Raw genomic sequence first — 24286 nt, 5'->3', positions numbered from 1 at the left:
AACCATTCTAGTATTAAACCTTTAGAATGGAAAAGGTAGCCAGTAGGAAGGTCACAGTTGCTATCTGCATAGCAATAGTAAAGCTAAGGTAGGATTGTGCACCATTTTGTCCATATTGCTCCTCTTAGGACTCCACAATTAAATGTTAAAAAACTAAAAATCTTCCAAGGTTGCCAAACTTCATAAGATGTTGACCTTCTCACTTGAAATTATGATTTTTAAAGCAAATATTCAGAATCCTCATGATACTTGATAAACTTGGAAGATTTTGGCCATTTTAAAATTAATTTTTAAATATTTATTTGGTGCCACAATATTGTGAGAAATTATATGTTGGCACCAGCACCTGAAAAGGTTTATAATCCCCCAGCTAAAAAATTCCATCTTTTTGACTATTAAATAATATAGCTTGTATCCAAGTGGCAATTTGAGGCATATTCAACAGCATGCCTTAAATCCATACGTCAGCTAAGATGTAAGAAAATGTAAAGGGCAGAATTTTCAAAATGGAGGATCAGCAAGGCTACTTATGAACGGTCTATGTCTGTCATAAATGTAGATTCGAGAGGAAACAGTCCAGCTGGCCTAAACTCTGGTTTCTCTAACAGATTTTGTACTTTAATACTCAGATTGGTATTGTCCACTGGAGAAGTACTTTCTGCTACATGTAATGCTGGCTGACATGATTTTTTTTTTTAAGTTTAATCTTTCCAGAACAGAAGAGACCTGTCATTGAAGAGCTAATTTTATTTTTTATCAGAAGGGACATAATCAAATAATATAGCTTGTTTTTATTTAAATTTGCAGAATTTTCACCCTAGCCCCTCATATGGTTTCTCTCAAAAATTACAATAGCTCCATGGTAAGGATGCAGCAAAATATTAAATAGTATTTACCAGAAAACTTTTGTGGGCAAGCAGTTATTTCAGATTAGTAGGTTGGAGCATGGGAGACAAGCTGAATGTCTATAGAGAAAGCTAAAAGCAACCAAAAAAAGGGGGGGGGGAACCTCCTAGGGTTGCTTGTCAATCTGACAGTATATGTGGGAACAGCTGTTTTGGGTTTGTTCATGCCCAAAATGAAAGATACACATTTGGGTATTTGGGTCCATGTGTGGAACAAACAACATTGTTTTGTTCTGGGAAAAAGTGATTTTAGGGGAGGAAACTGGGAAAATGCCAAGGACATGGAGAATTGATGGTAGACGACCTGTTGCCCTGGGCAATTAGTGGTAGCTGAGGGAGGTAGAGAAGGTGCTTTGGGCAGAAGGATGGACAGGCTAGTGGGATGTTCTGTTCTGGGAGCTGCTGAGGGAAGGAGGGAGGACAGAGGATGATACAGACCAGACTTTTTTTCCTGGCTCACCCAGATTTTATTTAATCTAAAACTTGGAACAACCAACACATTTTAGGTTTACTTCTGCCTGGCCTGGAATGATTTGGCAGAATCTGCAGAATGCAATGGTTTTGCCCTGGTTTGAAACAAAACATTTTCTCCATTTTGTGCCACATAGTTATACTGTATACCCAAAGCATACAGTAAACAACTTTCTTTGAAAGACAAACATTTTTTTAGTGTATGATCTCCAGCTTGTCTGAGATTCTATTTCTGGCTCTGGCAATATCTATAAAATTTCCCACATGGGAAACTCTAACTGTATGGAAAACCAGTGGCTTGCTCTCTTTTCTTGCCTATGAGTTCTGGGCAGTTACAGGATCATATTAACCCTTTAATAACTGTTTTGTAGTGAGAATTGCCATACTAAGGATTTTAAAATAAATGTCTATGTGATTCCCCCACTGAAAGCAGAAAGAGGTAGGGAATCTTTACCTCACCTGTGGGCAAGAAGTGGGGTTCCAATTCAGAAAGCATTAAATCTAATCTCTTCATGTATATAAATTCAAATTTAATTCAGATTTAAACAAAACTTTGTATTGTTTTCAAGAGAATATACAATGAAAATTACATTGATTCTTCCCGTAGTATTGCTTTGAACCCTTGTTTTGGTTCCAATAGTTATAATCAATGCCACTCTTCTTAGTAATGATTTTCACAGGGCTGACCTTGCCACAATTGCTGCCTCTTTATGTATATATGTATGTTATCTCCAATTTTATATTAACAACCTTATGAGGTTATAATAGGATGAGAGATAATGATGGCTCAGAGCAGCCTGGTATTCTACAGACATACCATACCAGAGTCACTTTGTGTGAGATGGGTGGCTATATAAATGTGATTGATAAATAAATAAATAAATAAATACCAGAAACACTTTTTGCATCCTCATAAAAGAGATTTTAAAAAATCAGTCCAGGTAGCCTTGGAGCTATTGAAAAAGCTCAGCAAATTATGAAAGGAATAACTGTACTAATGTCTTAATTGCAAACCCTGGCCTGAGACTTAATTATGAGAAAGAGCTACTTCACACACATGGACATTCATTTACATGTTATGAAGTCCTGTTAGGACTAATTCATATGTGTTTCCATCTTTAAAAAAAATTAAAGAATGCTCCTTGTGCCTGGAATAATCCCTGGTTCAGAGAGCCTCCCCAGTAGCTGCGGTTCACATTTTCCTGCCTTAACTCATGGGAAGTAGAGATGGTGCAGCTTGCTTTCTCAGCAGTTCCTTTGTATTGGCTGTGGATTAAAGGTGACATATGCAGGGGAACACAACGTAGTTCAGTAGTTATGGCAAACTGTAGTTGTTTGCTCCTGCTTTAGGGAATGGTTGGATTCAATGATACTTGATTCTTTTAGGCAAGATTTTGTGAATTATGCCTTCATTCTGGAAGCAAGCATTCGCTTTCCTATAGCAGTGAGCTGAAATCCTTGGCAAATGCATAACCTGTGACTTAGAAAGATACAGCTTTGTGACTGGGAATTGCTTTTTAATAAAAAGAGTCCCTTAGATATTTTTGCAAATTTGTTTACAACTTCATGGGAGTTGTAACTCATCAGCAAGTTTTGATTAGAAAATTAAATTTGTATTAAAAAAAAAATTACTGGCATCCATATCAAGATTCAGAGGGCTCGACTCATTCTTGTTATTTCCTCTTTCTACAGTTTGTGAGTCGTGCCAGGAGTACTTTGTAGATGAATGTCCAAATCATGGCCCACCAATGTTTGTGTCTGATGCTCCAATACCCATTGGCATCCCTGACCGAGCTGCGCTCACTATCCCTCCTGGCATGGAAGTGGTCAAAGAGCCAAATGGGGAGAGGGATGTGCGCTGTGTAAATGAAGTTATCCCCAAAGGTCGCATCTTTGGACCATATGAAGGGAAGCTGTCCAGTCAGGACAAGTCGGCAGGATTTTTCTCTTGGCTGGTGAGTATTCTCAGCTGGGTGATTCTTTAAATAATCAATGAGATTAATGTCTGGACATTTTTGCTTAAAAATGAGTGCCTCTGCATTAGCTATAAAAGGAATATGTGTAATTAAGAAATTCCTCTTACAGCTAATCTTCAGGCAAAGGTTAAAGTATAAACAACAAAGGAAAACTTGGAGGCCAGGACAAGATTTTTATACAAGAAAACATAGTTCTGCAGGCTACTGTACAGCTATCTTCCTGATGGATTTTCTTGGTCAGCTCCAAGAAATAAATAGGAGGTATTGCTCTAAGAATGAAAAATTAAATGATTACATTTCCTTATTCTGCATGGTCCTGACTTTGTGGTAAATTTATGTTTTTTTTTTCTTTTTGCAGATTGTTGATAAGAACAACCACTACAAATCCATAGATGGAACAGATGAGACTACATCAAACTGGATGAGGTGAGTCTGTTTCCTATGTATAATTTCCTTCTGCATTTTTATTTATGTCTGTAAAGAGAAAGAATACATACCCCTGTTTTCATTTTTTGAAAATGACTGTCAATATGGTTTGATTTTTAACTTCATTGTTTAAATATTCTTGCAGATATTCTGTTTATCCTCTAAACAGAGAATCCTAAAACAGGATTTTATAGGGGACAAAGAGAGAGCTTGATCATCACAGTTGTTTAGAAGTGATTTCTGTATTTTGCTTATGTTTACCTTTCATGTGTATCAAAATAACTTTAAAAAGTATGTCTATAATAGATCAGAACAGAAATAGAAAATTCCTGTCATAGGAAATTTGCTTGGTCCTTTTTGTTAGAATTATTGGCTATTTTGTTTTTGTTTTTAATGGCACAGCAGGACAAGTAGAGCACATATGTCATTTCTGCAAAATAAGACACATCCACAAATTTCAGTTAGATGATTCTCTTATTACCTAACATTGATTTTTACAAAAATTTCCATCTATTACTACTTTACATAAATTATTTCACACCTTTGCTCATGAAGAACAGAACAAATTGGTCAGTAATGTGCTGCTGCTGTTTTGTTCCCTAAATCAGTCTTGATATATGCCTAATGTTGTGTTTGAGCCTGTGTGTGAACTTGTGCTATAGATTATTTCAAATGGTACATAGGTCATAGCAAAATTCAAAACACTTTGAAGATATTGTACTAAGAATGACCTTTTAAATAATTTAACAATGCTGTGGATAAAAATTATGGTATCTATATCACAAGAGTGGGGAAACTTTGACTTACAACTCCCAGCTGCCTCTGTTAGGAGGGCACACTATATACCATAAACATATAGATTCATTCCTTGAAGATATATTGTAACAGATGAAATGGCATACTAGTACCAGATATCAGATAACACTGGTTATTTTTATACCAGTCAAAACATTGCCTTCTATATGGAAATTTACAATATTATTTAGATTTACTTGAAAGGAAGTCAGATTGAACTTGGTGTGATTTATTTCTGAGCAAACATGCCTGCATATAGTAGGAGTGCAAATATAATAGCAATAAAGATGGAATATAGAAGAAACTAGGTAGCCAATCAAAAGTATTTATCAAATTTAAAAAAAAAAACAGGCTATACATATGAGTTCTTTTTGTTTTCTTTGTATCGTGTTTAGAAATGTGACTTTATTGCTCCATAGATGAATGGAGAATGAGTTTAGGAATAATTTATTTAGATGATTTCCTTGAGAATGTTACAAAATAATCCTGTCAGGATGTTTTTAACTTGTTCACATATTTGCAGAAAAGATGAAAGCAAACATGTATATTTATATGTATATTGATATTAGGGCTTACCTGTGAGACTTGTAACTGCTGTTGTATGTTCCAACCAGTTGGACATACCCTGTACCAGCATTTTTCATACCAGTTTTCTTCCAGTTTTCACTTCAGTCTTCACATATAATCAGTGTTCTTTGGCCACTAATAATAATTAGCCTTCATTGACTTAGTGGCTATATTTTCCTGTCTTTCCACAGTGTCAAAATAAATGTCCAGTTGAATAGCCTGGCTCCTACAGAACATAGTAGAAATGATGGAGCCATTTGTAGGTTACCCTCTCAAATCTTGAAAACTATCTTGGGTTCTGTTAATACCACGCAGTGACTTTTTGGTATAATATTAATTGAAGTTTGCAGTAAAATGGGAAACGGTTTTATATATCTTCTTAATTTGCTGCCTCTCTTTTTTTTTTTCAAGTATCTTTAAGTTGTAATAGGCTGGTACAGCATTGTTCCTTGTTTTCTAAAAATACTTGTGTCATTTTATAAAAAATAGATACCATGACAGGGGAAGGAAGATATTTTTAAACTGCAATGTTAACTAGGGAAATTAGCTACTAGTAAAGGGAAATGTGGGTTACCTTCTCCGATTGGAATACTGTAACCAGGCAAAACTGATGATTCTGACAGGAACTTAAACTTAAAAGGGTACTGTTTTTTTAAAATATTGCTTGGATTTGAAACTGTTATGCTAAAACAGTTTCTTTTATGGCTTATGCTGTCTTGGAGTGCTCAAAGTATTCAAAAGCACAGATTAAGTAGAAAAGGTATGGCTTCTTTCCTTTCTTACATTTTCTTTTGCTAAATTAAAATTTGAAACATTAGGATGTATATACTGAGCTTCACAGTCTTTTTGATGTTAGGCACTCCAGGTACTGCAGAAATGACAGTAAAATTGATGAGTCCTACCTCTTGGCTGTTGCAATTTTAGTCAAATTAGAAGTGCCCTGAACCTTCTAAAATAAGTTCCTGAAGAAGTTATTACAAAAGTGTAATTTATTTCTGAGTAAATTAACTTAGGTTTGCATTGAAAGTCTGGGATGATATAAAAGAAATGGTTACAGTGAATGTTAAATGCAACAGAAAATTTTGGTCAAATACAATATGGTACATTCCTAATTATTCCGCGGCTTTTAGAGCATACTAAATACTGATCATATAACTTAAGACACATGGCATTTATCATGGGATAAGTGTATTCTGTGCTAGTTCATCTGCTTATTTGTGGGGAATGTTTATATATTATTAAAACATTCTACCTGTCACATTTTGTAACTATGCAACATTGCATTCTTCATAAAAGTTGAAAGAGTCTTTTCTTGCTAAGTATTGGCCGTGGACATGTGATAAACATGGTTGGGACAGGAAGACTTTTTAACAAACTACTATATATGTTTGTGAGTTATAGGATACTTGCTAAATTTGTCCATTATGAAGTGGCAGTCATAGTACATGAAAGATAGAAAATTTGGATGAAATTTATATATGGGATTACAAAACACTGTGGAAAATAGTTGTGTGAATACTTCTTGCAGATAATTTCACAAAGTTCTCAGATTTTCCTCTTCTCTCCCAAGCAAACTTGTAAATTTTGAAGTAGCCATTGTTCTTCTTAGTATCTCAGTTCTCTTTTGTCTGTTAAAATCTACTTGCAATATCAGGTGAGCTTTAATTAACCTATGTAATAGAAACAGTATCCATTCTTTTCCATGAAAGAAGCAAACATTGTTTAATCAATGAGAACAACAGTTGCTAATCTTGTACAATTTTCAGTGTGAAAAATTCAGAATACCTTGCTGATTTTATTTATTTATTTGGTATTATGTATTTAATCCATGAGTCACTGCCCTGTGGTAAATATCTTCAGGGCCCATTTTTACATGAATCAGTCCATGTAATTTTAAATCCCTAGAATTACTTCTTGTATCAGAATATTTGGTATTTGTTTGTTTTGTTTCTGGCTAAAAATGACTAAATTCCTCCAAGAATGAACAAAGCTTCCAAATACCTGTTCATTTAAGTGCAAAGATTACACAAAATATGGTAGAGGTGCATGTGAAACTTCGTTCCCCACCAATGTAGAGGACTGCTGTTTTACAAACAAAATATCTTCTACTTTCTATACTTGTGTAAAAGTGAAAGGCATTATCTTGAGAGGAAGCTCATCAAGCTGGAAATTAATGTACAGTCGGTCATGTTTCTTGTTTTTAGTAGTGTGGGTACATCACATTGATTTCCTTTTACCATTTATGCTTTGTGGGATATTGAACCCAAGGAACATGACTGAACGAAAGAGGAAGCCCAAGTTCTCCAGGGAAGAACTGGACATTCTGGTCACTGAAGTGACTCGGAACGAAGCCAGGCTGTTTGGAAGGGAGACAATACGTCTATCCCATGCAGACAGGGACAAGATCTGGGAAGTTATAGCCAGGAAAATCACATCAGTGAGCCATGTCCCCAGGTCTGTAAAAGATATTAAGCACAGATGGGACGACATGAAAAGAAGGACCAAAGACAAACTGGCGTTCATGCGGAGGTCCATCTCCAGTCCCAGCAGCCCGGGGAGGCCCTCGGCCATTGTCCTGACCGCCCACGAGAGAGCCATCGAGTCGACGCTGCATTCGTCACACCAGATGCACGGCTTCCGGAGAGCGGATCTGGACGTGGTTGACAGCCCATCAACCAGTTGTAAGTATGATCTCTTGTCTGTCCTCTGCTGCACAGCTTGGTTCTGACAAAGAAGTGTATTATACAAAAGATCTTGCTTCCCTTCTAGGTGAAACCAACCTTCTAATTCATGTTTTTTGAGGCATTTATTTTTACTTATTTATTTATATATCACATTTATATAGCTGCCCATCTCACACAAAGTGACTCTGGGTGGCTGTAGTTCCCCTTCTGGTACTTTCTTCATTATTGATTCATGAAGCTGTATCTTGAATGAACTGATATGGGCTGTGAACCTTATTTTTCAGGTTAGCATAAAGGATAGAAAATGTGATACTGCCCCATCTATAGGATGACATGTATGATATATAGCACATGCATCCATGCAGCAAAGGAGAGAAGGAATCAAAAACGTGAATCATGTTGTCATCGTTAATAAATTCCATATAAATACAGGAAATTCTCATTATTCATGGATTGCATATATACGTATTTGCTTACTCACAAAAATTGCAAAATCAATACTCATGGAGCGTATTTGCAGACACACACAGCGGCAAAACATTTGAATCACCCAATATGCACATTCCCAACTCTAGTTTCAGCATTTGCTAATTCTGTATTTGCGGCAATTGTACAGAATGTAACTATTGCAGATAATGAGAATTGCCTGTAAATTTCCTTCATAGATGTAGAAATAGCCTAAAGCAGGCTGATAGTGTACCAAAAAGCGCCATATGAGTTGATCATTTGCATATAATCCATATTGGTGTTATCCTTATTTACATGACCTTTTCTGACATTGAGCCCATACTGTGCAGGTTAATGTACTCAGCTTGCAGATATCTGTTATCCCTGCATCTGCTATTCTCCCTTCCCATCAAGAATTTCAGCATTTATTCATATGTGGATGTGCCCTGGTTTATACATATTCAAAATGGGATTTTGCTACTCAGCATATCTTATCTGGTATTTGTGATATTCAGGACAAGCATCATAAATATATAGCTATTTTCATTGGTCTTGTGGATACAGATGATAATAATAGACCAAATGTAATGAAAATTCCAGAAACAATTGCCGTACTATCAGTATGTTCTTTCATAGTTCTTACTGATGCAAGAGGATACACTGAGATCTGTGATTTGAAAACCATAAGTTAATAAGGAGGATGGCATTGCAATAAGATTAAGGAAGAAGAGATTATGCCCCACCAGCCTGTGTTTAGATCTCAACTGGCAATTTTAGGTACAATTCTATAGGTACAATTCTATATTACTAGGCAATAGTTGACTAAAACTATTACTATGAACAATCCAAAAAGTTTATTAAGTTCCTCTTTGAAGGCTTTTTAAAAGTTATGTACTAGTATTGAATTTGCTCTTACTTCATAGAATCATAGAATCCTAGGTTTGGAAGAGACCTTGGAGGTCTTCTAGTCTAACCCCTGCCCAAGGCAGGAGTCCTCATACCATCTTGGACAAATGGTTGTCCAATCTTTTCTTGAAAACCTCCAGTGATGGAGCACCCACAACTCTGGGAGTCAAGCTAATCATTTGATAGAAAGCAGGACACAAAATATTCCAGTTTATGGTGGTAAAGCCTCTTTACTAAGGAAGGCGGAATGGGGGTATGCATGTAGTTGGTATAGCCATGCTTGAACTACTTTTTCTTCCATGCATTGTACAGTGGTGTATGGCACACTAAGGAGCTGCCTTGTTATTATTGATTCAAACATTGGTTCAGGCCTGTCTGCTGCAGCAGTTGGAGGTTCCCTAACATCTCAGTCAGTGATCTCTTTTTGCTTTACTACTGCAATATCTGGGACTTCCTAGCCGAGCTGTGCCTGAGCTCTGCTGCCTGCGCTCTGCTGCTGAGCTGTAGCTTGGTTTGAGAACCCTTAAAATCGCTGTCCAAGATTGGTCAAGGATGCAAATCTCTCCATCACAAAGGCATACAGACAGGAAATGATTCCACACAGTTACTGCTACTTTTACTGACCTCATTAGAACAGTAAGTTAATACTTGCTTCATTTCTATGTATGCTATGGGGAAGTCAGTCTTCTCTGTAGAGGTTCACTATAGGTCATGTATCATTTTGGGTTTTGTTGATACTTTTTACCCCAGTAAGTAATTATTACTTGCATTTTTCTTGGCAAAATTTCAGTAGTGGTTTGCCATTGCCTCTTTCCTAGGGCGGAGAGAGAGTGACTGGCCCAAGGTCATCCAATTGGCTTTGTGCCCAAGCCAGGACTAGAACTCATGGACTCTCAGTTTCTAGTCTGATGCCTTAACCACTGCACCAAACTGGCTTTCTGTATAATTTAGTGATTACAAAATACTGTGTGCAAATTAAAAAGTCATTACAGTCTAATAGAGTGATCTGCAAATGGGCACATTATTAAACTATATCAGGAGAGATCACTGCGATAGAGTATTTTTTGTTTTTAGCTTTCATAATCTGGCTCAGTGAAATCTGGTGCTCTGCTCTATTATTATGTCATCTGTTCAACCAAATTGGTTCTTTCATGTGTTTTTAAAACAGATATTGTATTACACAAGAAATTATTTAAATACATTTCTCAATAGTATAGGAACACTCTTAGTTTTCACTGAATCCCAAATTTAAGTTTTGGCCTCTTCTGAACTTCTTGAAGTAGAACTTGTCAATGGAAAGCCTTCGTGCAAATAATCTGGTGTCTTCTTCTTTTTTTTTCTGTTTCTGTTTCAAGCTGATGAAGGAGAAGAAGTGGCAGGCCCCTCACAGCAACATCACTTTTCATCACAGAGGGGTTCTGAAGAAACTGATCATCTCTCCGTGCCATCTTTCCTTCATACTTCATCTTTGTCAGATCATTCAAATATTCTAAGCCAAAGGGAAGAAATAATGCACCCAAACTCTTGTCCTGAGTCTTCCACTAGGCCCCCTCAACCTCATGTCCAAAATCCACCCATTTCTGGCTTTGACCATCAGCTCTTTGATTCCCACATTCAACAGACTGAACTATTCAGACAATTCTGTCAAGAGCTGGTGACAATCCATAGAGATGTGGCAAACAACATGCATGCAATTAGCCAGAGGATGTCTGACCTGAGTGGACAAATCACCCAAATGTGCCAGACTTTAATTAAAATCAAAGATGAGCTTCAAACTTTGAACAAAGGTCAGATCTCTAATGCTAGCCAGGAGATAGACATGCAGAGAGTTAGATCAAAGAGCCCCTTTGAAGCAAAAGCAGACTTTAGCCAAAATCAGCCCAAAGAGACTCCTGTTACTCGGATTACTAGGTCACGGAAGAGAAAGCACTATTTTTAGCTTTCCTAAATATTATATAAAAAAGAGCAGCTGATGTTGGCTTAACCAGTGTTTCTTTGCATAAACATTGGGGAAAGTTAATGAAAAATTTCCCTTAAAAGTAATATAAATTATAGCAACTTACCAGTAAGCTTTGCTTGATGTACTTGGAAACAGTACCTGTCTTGTAAAACAATGCAACAGAGGGTATGTAACCCTCTTGAAGAAAAAGATATGATATAAGGGTCATAAATACCTTAATGATCTACAAAGTCAGGGTTCATATAGATTTGATCCTGACAACCTTTTATGCTCAGGTAACATTCTTCTGGTAATGTTATTAGATATTTAGGTTTAGGTAAATATATTATTATGGTCCATGGAAATGCCTATTTTTCTTCTTTGTCTTTGTTCTACTGTTGCATGTGGCACTATATAGACATCAAGAAGGATCTAAGATTGGAATGGGCAACCCCATTTGTGGCCTTCACAGTTGATCTGAAATTTTTGGATCTTTTCTATGTTTTTGGGAATTTGAAGGAAGTAAGCTTAAGGAGTTTACAAATTAGGTGTTTTAAATCTTGCATATGCATAAGGCGCCTTTGCATCCCTTAATCTTGTGCCCCCAAAATAATTTTGTTTGGGGCAGTTTAATGGGTAAAATAAATATTTTATTAGTGCAAGGTTTAAAGCACTCATTTCAATCTTACCTACCTTCCCAACTTCTTCGTCCCTGAAAGACTTGGAAGGGTTGGTCTTGCCCGCTCTAGGATGGTGTCATAAACCTGGCCCTGAGGCAGGGTAGAAAGTCATGGGGCAGCTCCCAGACTGAAAAAGTTGTTCTAGGAGAACTGAAACTCACTGTACAAAATCTTCAGGTTTTTTTGGCCACTGTGAGGAACAGATTGTTAGGCTGGATAATCTTTTGGTCTCATGTAACAGTCCCATGCCTACTTTTTTGGCTTAGTTACTAACCACTGATGTTTGGGAATGGGATGTTAAATGAGAATAGATATCAAGAAAAGGAGGAACCTGCAGTAACGTAGGCAGTATTCCTCTATTTCCAATGCCTGTAATTAGTCATACAATATATTATTTTTCATCACTAATGTCATGTTAAAGTGACGACAGCTATTTTAACTAATAATGACTACATTGTATAAGATTGCATCTTACAATACTGCACAATATACAAATAAGTTGAGAAGTATAAGTTGCACTGAAATGAAGTGATTAACATGTAAGAAACATGTCTTAAATGAGAGCTACTGTAGACCAGTCTACTGATTTTTTTGTTGGTAGTTCTTCAAGATATAATTAGTGCGATATATTTTATGGCTATTCTGGTCTGTACCATAAACTTGCCTGTGTTGGATGGGGAATGACATTTAAAGCAAGTAATTGAAGCATGCTCAAATGCTAGTTTTGTCACGCCGGTGTAATTATCCTGACTTCATTGGAACTGTTGTTTATACTGTATAATGTAGGTTACAGACTCACAGGAAAGATAATGCACTATTTTAACCTCCTTGTTTTAGCATAGATTTGCTACTTTGTATTTCCTCATGTGGGTTTGCTACTTAACATGATGAAAGGCAAATTGAGGCATAAAGTGTCACATGTTACCCAAAAGATACACGCTAATTCTCCATTAAAAGGTAAATGTAGCTGAACCAAGTCTGATATGATTCAGCTCTGGTTTTGGAAGCAGATGCTTTAATAGAGCAATAAATCAGCTTATACTATGTATGCTAAAAATGCATGTGCTCTATACCTTTTGTATATTTGCTTCTCGTCTCCTGTGTGTATAGAGTCCTGCTCATTGCAACTGTCAGATACAAGGAATATTCCTCTGAAAATAAAGCTGCAGTGAATTATTCTTCATATGGCCTTTTTAGCGGTGAGCATGATAAGATGAATTTACTTCATACTGAATTTTTTTAAAGCCTTTTTCAAGAGAAATTGCCTTTCTATAGTGGTGGTGCCTAACTACAGGGAGGAAAAATCTGTGCCAAGACATGGATTGCTTTTTCATGAATTAACAGAATCAAGCATTTGTAAATGTTGGAAAGACTATAGAACCAAATATTGTAATTACAATGTGAAGGAAATAATAATGAGAGTGTGGAAGTTGAATACTCAGAGAATTCTACTGTTGAGTGTTGTTCCCTGGAATGCCATTTAGATTATTACTTTCTTGTAGCAAAGTCCCTTATATTTTGCTTTTATTAACTGTATAAAGTGTCATGACACTTTATTAATAGTACAATATAAATTAAATGAATGGATTAAATCATCTTCAGTCTGTCTGAATGACTCAGTTTGCTTTGCTTTACTATCTCAATTGTTTAATGAAATGATTCTCGTGCAGCTGAGGAATTAGCTTTCAGGATTGCTCATCTTGGAGAAGTGCTGCTGAGAAGCAAGCCATACACAAATCAGTTAGCATTACCAACCACAGCTAACTTTCCTGATAGTTTTAGGGTAATCTTTCCCAAATGATACCCTCTGGATGTGTTTGGACTATAGCAGTCAGAATTTCCAGGTAGGATACCCACAATGAGGTAAGGTTAGTTTAGGTGGGTAAGTGTGGTCCCTGGTGTTCAATAGAATAAGAAGCCAAAAACCAGATATGAGAAATGTGACTCTTGTGTTTTGATCTATAATTTACCTGTGCAAATGAAGATCTCTCTCATGGTATACCATTTGTTGGGGGATTAGCAAAAAAGGAGGCATTCTCTGCTCTGTGAAATGCTTTCTTTTATCCCACAAGGGATGCTTCCTTGTATGTGGCTGTTGAAACCTGGCATGTTTTAAGTGCCCCTGTTTGACTATATTGCTGTGCTTGCCCTGATATTTCTGATGGGAAATTATCTTTATGATTATTTTTGTTAACAATAAAGATATAATATTTAAAACTCAAATTCTTTCATGGGATGCTCTTTTATGTGTTTCTGGAGTTGTGCTCAAGACAACTTCAAGTTCTTTGATGTTTTGTTCTCTATAAGGCACATAGTAGTTTCAGTTTCCGTTTATCCTTTACCTGCAGTATCCGCAGCTAATACATGTCTGGCAAGATATCTCTTTTGCTATAATTTGTTGACAATTAAGATATAGAAGTGTTTGCCCATCAACAATTTGGCAATGAGTTTGGCTTGAAATATTCATAATATGAAAGTTTATGCATATATTTAAAGTATATTTTATGTGTAAAAACATAGATATGCCTATTTCATTGTTATTTTAAAATAAGTTTTAAAATATCCACTTTTCTAAGTTGCATACCTGTAAACTGCCTCATGGTATCAGTGCAATTAGTTCTGTAAAATCTAATTCACAGTTTTCCAACCTAACACCTTCTAGTTGTGTGGGTTACAATGCCTAACATTTTAGTCACAATGGCCTATGACTTGGAATTCATGGAGTTATAATACAACAAAGATGCTAGGATGGAGAAGAGTGGCCTAATAGGAATACTAAGTAACTATATAATGAATTTATCTGTTTGAGATCATCATGCAAATGCAAAATCCTTGTTTCATATCAGAGGCTCTTGGGTTTCTCCCCAGTTTTTGAAATGGTTTGCAGAGCAGTATGAAAGTCCATATATTTGTGCACACACACACACACACACACACACACAATACAGAGTGAATAGATCCTTCAGATAAATTACCATAATCTCTCCAGAGCCAACAGAGCATTGTCCACAACTGTGTTACTAGGAGATCTGGAAAAGGAAGTGAATATTCATTTTAGGGATATGTAGAATTGCTCAGTTTAGAATTCATGAAATAGCTTTGGAGAGCTACTTGTTTGATTGATGTTTTCAGATTAATTTGGAAAATGAAACTTTCTTCTTAGAAACCCCTTTTGGATTGGCCAGTTCTTTGTTCTGCTTTTCAGGAAAACATTCTTATTGTATTCTTCCTATTCTTATAACATTGGGAGGGTGGTCAGTGGTAATCCAAATAAAATTTCAGGAGAGATGATTTTGCATCTTCCTGTACATGCTCCAACACAGCCCAGCTTCTGGCCAGGAAAGTAGCTAAGAAGTAGACCTTGCTCTTGACCTAACTGCACTGGCTTGGCTCTGTTTTCTGGAGAAGAGAAATTGTCTCCTGTCTGCTCCATTCTGTTCTGGGTCTGAGGAAGGAAGGAAGGAAGGAAGGAAGGAAGGAAGGAAGGAAGGAAGGAAGGAAGGAAGGAAGGAAGGAAGGACGGACCCCAGGAATGTCAGATATAGCACTTCTCCACTGCAAGAAGCTCCCATCGCCATCTGCCACACACACCTCATGGTTATGCACCCAAGAAATAGGATGCAGAAAGTGGCAGAAAGGCCTACAAAACTAGTGATGCTTTTCCAGTCACAAGATAAGCAGCCCTTGAAAAATTCCAGGCTTAATTTTCCAGCCTCTGTCAAGAGGAGTTTGGCCTCTAGAACATTATTCCCTTCCACCCTGAAATTACAACAGCAATGAAGAATTGCTCCAAACATGAGAAGGAAAAGAAAGGCCATGCATATGAATCAGAAGGCTCATTTAACCCTAATCATGCTCTTTGTGTTCAAGACAAGAAGGACCCACAAACCACCATAGGTCCTCCTCCATGAATCAAGGTCACATGTAAAGGGATTTGCTACATCTTCTAAGCCAAATCCTGGCCAACAAATTGGGCAGCAGGGATTATTTGTGGCATATACTCCCTAGAAAAAAAAATGACAGACTGCTCACCATCAGGGAGGAGAAGACTCCTTCACCTTTAGGAATACAGCATAATTCTCTTTGCTATCCTCTTCATCACAACACCATAGTGCTAGTAGGAAGATGGTGGACTATCACCTCCAGGATGCTAAGGAAAAGAAAACTAGAAAGGAGAAGGGAACTTCCAGCAGCAGCAGAGCTGGGTGTGCAATCAATGAAAGGGAACAGTATGGCAAGTGCAGCATCATCAGTGCTTTGAACCTGAAGTTCTTTCTCTCTCAGGTGGGTCCCAAATGGGAGATATCCAATCACTGACTGAAAAAAAAAAAAGAATGAAAATTATCTGGGTAAAAGATTCCTCCATCCATACCCTGACATTGCAATTTCATTAAGTTAGAATTTTACCCAGTTCTAGAATAGGCAGTCATAGTGTCAGTTCTCAATCCAAGAGGCCTCAAAGGTACCTTCAGATAAGCAATACTTTTCCCACATTTTTCTCTAATTTATCCAATGGAGAATTTGTAGATCTAATCAGATGCAGAATTTCCCAGTTCTTGCTTAAAACAAAAAACAAAACAAAAAAGTATAATTGCTCCCCAAAAGCTGTATTTGCTCTTCTCTTGTCCATATGATCCTAGTTTAACATCTAAGTCAATAGTGCCCAGAAACAAGGAAGGTATCCCAAACAGATCCATACTAACAGAAAATTAGGGAGCAAAAATATTTACACAAGGCAGTAGCCCTAGCACTCCAATGTAAATCAGAATTCAATTATGATCAGGATCTCAGTTTTCTGCCTGCTTCTTTCTTCCTGATATCTCAGTTGACATGAGACACAATGAAAGTCTGAACAACTTGTTAAGAGTTCATGACCAACTTTTCGATGGAATGCCTTCAATCCTAAGGCAGAATTCATACACATCAATCTGCCAGGAACTTTGGCTCAAGCACCGGAAGGAGTTTCTCAATCCAAAACCAATGTCATATCCAAGCCTTTCCTGGGAGAGAAGCAGTCTGATGGATCTCATATACCCATCCTGATTAACAGCAAGGAGAAAAAAAAGTCTGGGCCCATGACTCCTAAAATGCACAAGACCAGATCAGGAATGAAGTCTTTGAGCTCATCTTATAATTGAGTTTGCCATCTTTCTCCTTTCAGGAAAAATGTAATTCGTATCTCAGTGACCCTTCTCCCATCAAACACTAAGGCATGTCTCCTCAGGATAAATGATCTTCAGTAGAACTAAATGGCAAAAAATTGGTAGACATGGGAATCCAGCTCCACTAGCAGGTGAGTGTTAGAGATGGTCCAACTGGGATACGATTTGGAATTTCATAAAAAAAACCAATAGGCAACCACCCATCCTCAGAACTTAAGAACAAAGTAAAACACCTCAGGGTACTTCAAGTTACTGAAGATCTTTTAGATATCATTGCCATATAGGATGTGCCATCAGAAAAGTATTTCTGAAGAGTCTTCCCCATCTTCTTCACCATTCCTAAGAAGAGTAAGAACTGGAAAGTGAACCTCACCATATGCTGTTCTTAGAGTCTATGGTAGAGTGGAGCACCAAGTACCCATGATGTCATGTCCTAAAGACCAATTTTACACCCAGACTTTGACTAGCTTCAGCTCTACATATGGAAATTGAATGGGAACAGCTCCTGAGTGGTGGACTATTTATTCTAGCTGTTTATTCTTCTTTAGGTACCCAGCTTTCACAAAAAAGAAAAAAAAATTACATGAATCAGGGCTTCTAGATACATTGCAAAAGACATGAGTAAAGGCAGATTTCAGGTTTTCTTCAATATGAGTTGGATAAGGGGCTGTCAACTAATATTACAAAGACAGGCAACCACACTGCTACTCCAGGACTGTCAGAGAATACCCCTTTTCAGCCATGTTAAGTACTTCATCTCTTAAGAGTACAATATTACAGAGGGTCCATTCTTTCTACATGGCACTTCCCTTTTAAAACTGATTCTCCATGCACTAACGTGTACCACTTGAACCTAACAGGGAGGACTTATGCATTTTCCACTAAGGCAGGTGGTCTTACAAATGGATTGCTGCTTCATCTGTAAGATAAATTCAACTTTTCATAGATCACAAGAGAACATGTGACCCTACTTCTGCCCATACCCATCCCATGCAGGGAGTATACCTGGTACAGCTGGATATATTCAGCACACTTAGAATTTACCTAAAGTACATTGGAATTTTGTCAAACAGAGACCCCGTTTATCTCCTGTAAAGTAGGGAATGAAGGAAAAAGGGTCTCCTTCTTCACTCTTAACCATTCAGTTAGGGAATATAACATTAATATACTCAACAAATAGCAAATAGATTTTCCAAAGGATCATGGTCTGTTCAATTTTGAGAGGAGCAGTACTAATAGTCTTGGAAACAGAGTTGCCTCTGACATACACCTATGGTGCAGCTGCTTGAACTAGCCCTTCTACTTTAATCTGACACTGCAAGATAGATGTCCCTGTCTTTGGTCATACAACTCTGCAGAAAGTGTTGTAAGATTACTGAACCCACCCTGTAGTGCATACTTTTTGTGTGAGTTCCATCATTCCGGTAGCCAAGAGACTAATACTTGAATTTCCCATGAGGTATCTTCCCGGTCACCAAACGATAGATCTGGGGAAGAAGTTAGTATCTTGTCTACCAGATATATTTCAGCTATTTAGTTATGTATCTATTTTTATGTACCTTTTTGTTGTTTCTACTATACTAGTTTCAGCCTGTTGGTTGCAAGTACAAATAGGAATGGCCAAAATGAGGCATTTCAGCAATGGAACATACTGTTTTTCTTCCAAAACATTCCATTTATTCACCCAAATGTCCTGAGCATTCTGGGGCTGGTTGGTAGAACTCCAGAAGTATATTGGTCAGAACAGAAAGTGTTTTTTGTCTAAAAGTATTCTGGCACATCCCTGGTAATAAAGAAAGTAAAGTCAGTTCCTGTGATTGAAGGAGATTGTCCAGAGGAAGGAAGTTCTTTTAGGACCATGCCTTCTCATTTGTAGAGATGTAAACTCATTACTACTGGGTTCATTGTTGGTGACTGGAAAGTTACCATATGGTAAGTCCAATCCAGTACCATTCTGGGGTAAAGAAAGAGTTAATGAAGCTTCTTTTAAAAACAGAGCTATTACACAATAATTAATTCAAACTACAAACTATAACATACCATGATTTTATTGCCTAACACTTTTTGAACATTTTCAATCAAGTGGTAGAGAAGTAAAAGAGAGTTCAAAGTATTTGGGTGAAGGAATAGTTTGATTTCTTGAAAACATTCCTGAGCATCTGCCAACATGTGAAAGAATTTTTTTAATAGTCTGAGTTTTTTTGTGTTTTTACTATCTGAAAAGACTTAATACTGAGAATTGTTACCTAGCTAGAGTGAAACCATCTTTCTGGTATCTGTTTTCACTCTAACCTAGCAATCTATGATGATTAAACTGAATTAGGAGTGGCTCTATTCTTTGTAGCTTATTTTATAGTACAAGTATCTCTATGTTTATAAAGACCCTACTGTGGAACTTAATTCTTATTGTTTATATGGTCACTAGTATTGTTGACTTGGTGTATGTGTTTCTTTATCAGTAAGAAATATAGAAGAAATCAGGTCTGTTAGTGAAATGTGTAAGGAATGGCCATGTATAAGTTGCATGAGTATAATAAATCAGTTATTACTCAAGGAGTAGACAACAGATTTGTATTGGGTGATTTCGTGCAGCCCACTTGTGCAAATCTTTCTATAGTATGTATGTTGTTCTTTTTGATTGGGAATCAATATCATTTAATTGCACATTTCCAACATTGTATTGACTTACAAAAGAAATTCTATTATGAGTCTGATGCACATATTAGGAGAATATTTGTCACTATATAACCAACCAGTGAGGGATGCGAAAAATCATGTTGTTGATATGGACTAATTATCTTTTTGCTGCTGAAATTGAGTATTCTTATTCTCATAGAATATTGTACAACTGCAGTTCTTCTAATTCCAACTTGGTGGTTCTACAACACAGATGTAAAACTGACTTTGCAACTGATCATAATTAATTTTAGTTAAATCTAAACCAGGACTCTCTTATAAATCCTGAAACCCTCTTATTTCAACAATCTCTAACTCAGTACAATAATAGACACAGAAACTTGGAAATTAGTAGTGTTTTATCTGCATGTTACCTTTCCAAAATTGCATGCTTTGGGATTTAAGATTAGCATAAGATGTATATCAAGGAATGGCATGATTAATTAGAGAAAGTCAGCATAGCAAGAAAGCTAAGAAACAAACTTGTGAAACCATAGTAACTTTGATGCATACCTTGTCCCTGGTGCGAATTCTTTCAGTTTCTTTAAGCTAACTATGATTTCTTGACCTTCTAATCTGCAGTAAAGTTATAGTAACTAAAATGTGATATTGTTAGTTGGAAGATCCAGAATCAAATCTCTGTTCCATCATGAAGCTCATTGAATTATATTGTGCCAGTCATGATTTCTCCACCAAGCCTATCTCATTGAATGAGTCTGAGGATAAATTGGAGTGGGAGGCTAGAGGCTACTCTTTTGGACCAATTGGCACATTTGGGATTATAAAAGCTTGTTGTGGGCACTGTGATTGCCATGGGGAGATGAGGAAAATGGCTTGCCTATTTAAAAATGGTTAGTGGAACATGGTAATTAGAGAGTGTCAAGATAGACATCTACAGACATATTAATGCCAACCAATGCCAGCTGGGTTCTCAGATCTATACTGACTGGAGCTCAGTAAGCAAAGAATAAATCAGTTATAATATAGAAACCCTAAGTGCACTAATTTATCATGGTTGTCATAAAAAAGACTAAGATAAGTAAAATTAGGCAGAGTGGGTGTGCTCCAGGTCCCTTCAGTAAACAATGTCATCTATTGGGACCCAGGAAGTATGCCTTTTCTCTCACAGCACCTGCCCTCTGGAACAGCATCTTCCTGATCTTTACAGCTCCTACCCTGCAGTCTTTGAAAACCTATTTTTGCTTCCTGGTTTGGGATTAGGTAATTGTTGAACCTTTGTCATTTTCTCCCTGATGTATTGGAGTTGTTGTTTTTCCTCCCTCCAGATGTGCATTTTTTTTTCTATTCATTTTATTGTTTCTTACTTTGAAAACGTGAACCACCAAGAGTCATCCAGAAGTCAAGCAGGGTCTAAATCCAAATAAATTAATAAATAACATTTGAAACATAACAATTTCCCCCCTTAAATTTGAGTTATAATTTAGTGGCTGGGTGATGGTAACTGTTTTTGAAATGCAAAAGTTTTTTTAGTGCCGCAAGCTTGGTGCCTGGCAACTATCTTAGCTAATTATTTAACCCTGCGTCTAAGAAATCTAGATACCAGTTGTAGCGGCTGTTCCTTCTACTGAGATGCCAGAGTTAGGTGGTCAAAAGAGAAGAAAATACATAATTGAAGCAAGTACCAGGACTTAGAGCTTTTTGAGATATTCAGATGCTTTCCAGTGCATGACAGCTAGTTGAAGAGTGTTCAGTAGCCTCCTCAGGATAGCTGGTCTATATGGCCAGTGAAGGAGAAATTACAAGAAAACCAGTGGGATCTAACAATTGTATATTAGGTCATTCTAGAGATTTTATAAGCATGAGCATGTTTCAGGTGCTGTGGCATTCTTACAGTTTGGATAGCAATTAGGTCTTTTCCTGAATGGGAGCAATAGGCCTATACCAGTCTCAAGAAGTTATTTAATGTTCCTTAGGGGTGCCTAAGTTATTTTCTTATAGCTCTGTTTCTTCACATGTCATTATTCATGCCATCCAATGCTTCCATTTCTGTGCTCTCTTTGAAGGTCACCCCCGCTACAATTCTGGCTAAGGTTCTATTAAGCCTGTTCATAAGTCAAAACCTGCCTCATCCTTGTCCTCAGGTATGTCGCCATATCCCGAGAGGAGAGGGAGCAGAACCTAATGGCCTTCCAGCACAGCGAGAGGATTTACTTTCGGACTTGTCGGGATATCCGGCCAGGGGAAAGGCTGAGGGTCTGGTACAGTGAAGATTACATGAAGCGCCTGCACAGTATGTCTCAGGAGACCATCAACCGAAACCTCACAAGAGGTGGGACCTTTTTATTTCTTCTTCACTGTTTCATTTAATATATACTGAAAAGTAAGAAGCATTGTCTTGAAGGAAGTATTTTTGGCTTTGATTTTTTGGTGGAGGGGGAGGTGTTGTGGTGCAGTTTGTAATGTTCTTTTCCATTTGCAAAATACCTGTACCATTCTGGCAAACATAATGGTTATCATTATGCTTATATGTGACAAGGAGCAGCAGCCACTAATATTCATCAAATATACCTGACTAGCTTTATATACCAAATACTGGAATGCTGAAGAGTATTGGAGAATGGATGATTCCTCTACTGACAAAAATCAAAACCTAAGCTTTCAAAACTAACTGGGAACTCCCCAAATACTTGTATGTACATCTAGACACTAGGACAAAGACATTCTGATCTCTCAGGATAGTATACATGCACCATTATGGGCTTTTGCTTCCTTCTTAGTGTAGGAGTCATCTCATAAAATCAATTTAGAAGGGAGCATCTCGTAGTCCATAGCCAATTAAAGTTAATGGTTGAAAGAAAGAATGAAGAGGATCAAAATGAAATTATTTTCCCTGCCTTTTTTTTCTGTACACTATCATGGGCAATTTATTTATATAAGTATTTGGTGTGGAGCTGTATGTTGTCCTAAAACCTGGAGCAAAAGTGGAAGAGGTAGATCCTGGATGAAAACATACTGTTTTTCATGTGGTATCACCAAATTTTCTTTCTACTAATTGGACTGGCCTATATGCTCCAAAACTAATTTTCTGCATGTGCTGAGAGATGCTAATAATTAGGTCATAATTAGGGGGTGCCCAATGTGCACAAATAGGGTTATGTAAATGCACATATGCACATTAAAAAATATATTAACTCAGTATTTATTAATTCTCAGTAAGACACAACCAAATTCTGAGCAATCATCTCTTGAATATTCTACCATCTAGATATTAGTATTCCAGAAATTCTTCCCATTAATTTGGTTGAGGAACAGAGCAGTGTATTCTTTAATTCCATACTTTTTTAGTTACAGGACTGTAGAAATGATTATATTTATTTATTTATTTATTTTAGTTTTATTTTTTGAGTAGCCACAGTCTGGGTTAATAGGTACTTCTCTTACATTTCTAGGCATTTTTATTTAAAAATCTGGTAACAAATTGGAGTAAAAATTGACAAGAGATTAAAAAAAAATTGACAAGTTAAAAATCAGCATGTCACAAAGTCCAGGTGCTGGATATCCACAGTGGTTGGTATCCAAACTATGTTTCCTTATTTCCTGACTTATGTCAGTAAAATCTGTTTCTGTACTGAATATTGTAAGATAGCCAATATAATATGGGGTTTTCAAAAAGAATTGAAAGATATCTAGGAAATTACAGGCCAGTTGGCCTAATTTTGATTATAGGGAAGTTGGTAGAAAATATTATTAAACGTTGAATTAAAAAACCATGGCTCACCAGCCTTTTGGAGTTTTTTTTTAGGGTGTATTGGGGCTGATTTTATATAAGAATAAAGAACACACACACACACACACATGTATGCATGTATGTATGCATGTATAATATTCAAAAGTTCTTTGACAAGATAAAAGTTAGCTCCTAAATAAGTTTACCTATCAGGACTGGCATGAAAGAATAGAAAGTGCACAGTCTTTGAAATGGAGAATTATGAACAGCAGGGCCTGTATAACTTACCTTCTTCCTAAATTAGTAAGAGCTGAATGGGCTACAAAATACCTAATGTCATTCTGTGAAATTCTATAAAATTATAATTCTGTGAAATTACAAATTAGGACAGTTGAGGATAATATACCAGAAAGAGATCTTGTGGTGAATTGATTGATTATGTACCATCAAATTGTTTTCAACTCCTAGTGACCACATAGATGAATTTTATCCATGGCAATCTATACCTAACCTGGTCTTTCAGGTCTTCCAATGGTGCACTCATTGCCACTATAACTGAGTCCATCCACCTTGCTGCTGGTCATCCTCTTCTTCTCTTTCCTTCTACCTTTCTTAGCATTAGATCCTTCTCCAGAGAGCTGGGGCTTCACATAATGTGTCCAAAATAGGATAATTTGAGCCTGGTCATTTGTGCCTCAAGTGAGAACTCTGGGTTGATTTGTTCGAATAGCCAGTCTCAAAAAAACTATTATAAAGCTGGGAAAAGAGCAAATAAAGAGGAAGAAGCAAAATGGTTTTGTATAGAATCATATGATTGAAAGGTGCCTTGGAGGGCTCCTAGTCCAACTCCCTGCTCAGAGCAGGAATCCTGAGACCATCCCAGACAAATTGATGCCCAGCCTTTGCTTGAAAACCTCCAGTGATGGAGCACTCATGACTTCAGGAGGCAGGCTGTTCCATTGCT

General features: G+C 37.0%; 2 protein-coding genes across 5 annotated transcripts in view; both read left to right on the top strand.

The window, feature by feature from the left end:
* LOC103052596 (zinc finger protein 862) overlaps positions 1 to 24286 on the top strand; it is a 59639-nt gene that overhangs the window by 18016 nt on the left and 17337 nt on the right. For all 4 annotated transcript variants that reach the window (XM_088145736.1, XM_088145735.1, XM_088145737.1 and 1 more), the window contains 3 exons: positions 3069 to 3331; positions 3711 to 3778; positions 21737 to 21924. In XM_088145736.1, the coding sequence (XP_088001862.1) occupies positions 3069 to 3331; positions 3711 to 3778; positions 21737 to 21924 (519 nt within the window). The remainder of the gene's footprint in view (positions 1 to 3068; positions 3332 to 3710; positions 3779 to 21736; positions 21925 to 24286) is intronic.
* On the top strand, positions 3789 to 14036 carry LOC112540838 (uncharacterized). Its single transcript, XM_025167752.2, has 2 exons — positions 3789 to 7821; positions 10533 to 14036. Exons 1-2 carry the CDS (start codon positions 7314 to 7316, stop codon positions 11114 to 11116), a joined length of 1092 nt encoding a protein of 363 aa, XP_025023520.1. The 5' UTR covers positions 3789 to 7313; the 3' UTR covers positions 11117 to 14036.

The sequence above is a fragment of the Python bivittatus genome, unplaced genomic scaffold (genome assembly GCF_059951505.1).
Source record: "Python bivittatus isolate LINGU-HERP-01145 unplaced genomic scaffold, Pbiv_v1 ctg000480_np1212, whole genome shotgun sequence".
Classification (NCBI taxonomy): domain Eukaryota; kingdom Metazoa; phylum Chordata; class Lepidosauria; order Squamata; family Pythonidae; genus Python; species Python bivittatus.
This window is presented reverse-complemented; position numbering and strand designations above follow the sequence as displayed.

Bases quoted from the DNA above. Each gene is read 5' to 3' on its own strand.
- LOC112540838 (XM_025167752.2), top strand. From the start codon at position 7,314: ATGTACAGTCGGTCATGTTTCTTGTTTTTAGTAGTGTGGGTACATCAC. The intron at 7,822-10,532 runs GTAAGTATGATC...TTCTGTTTCAAG, and splicing joins TGACAGCCCATCAACCAGTT to CTGATGAAGGAGAAGAAGTG.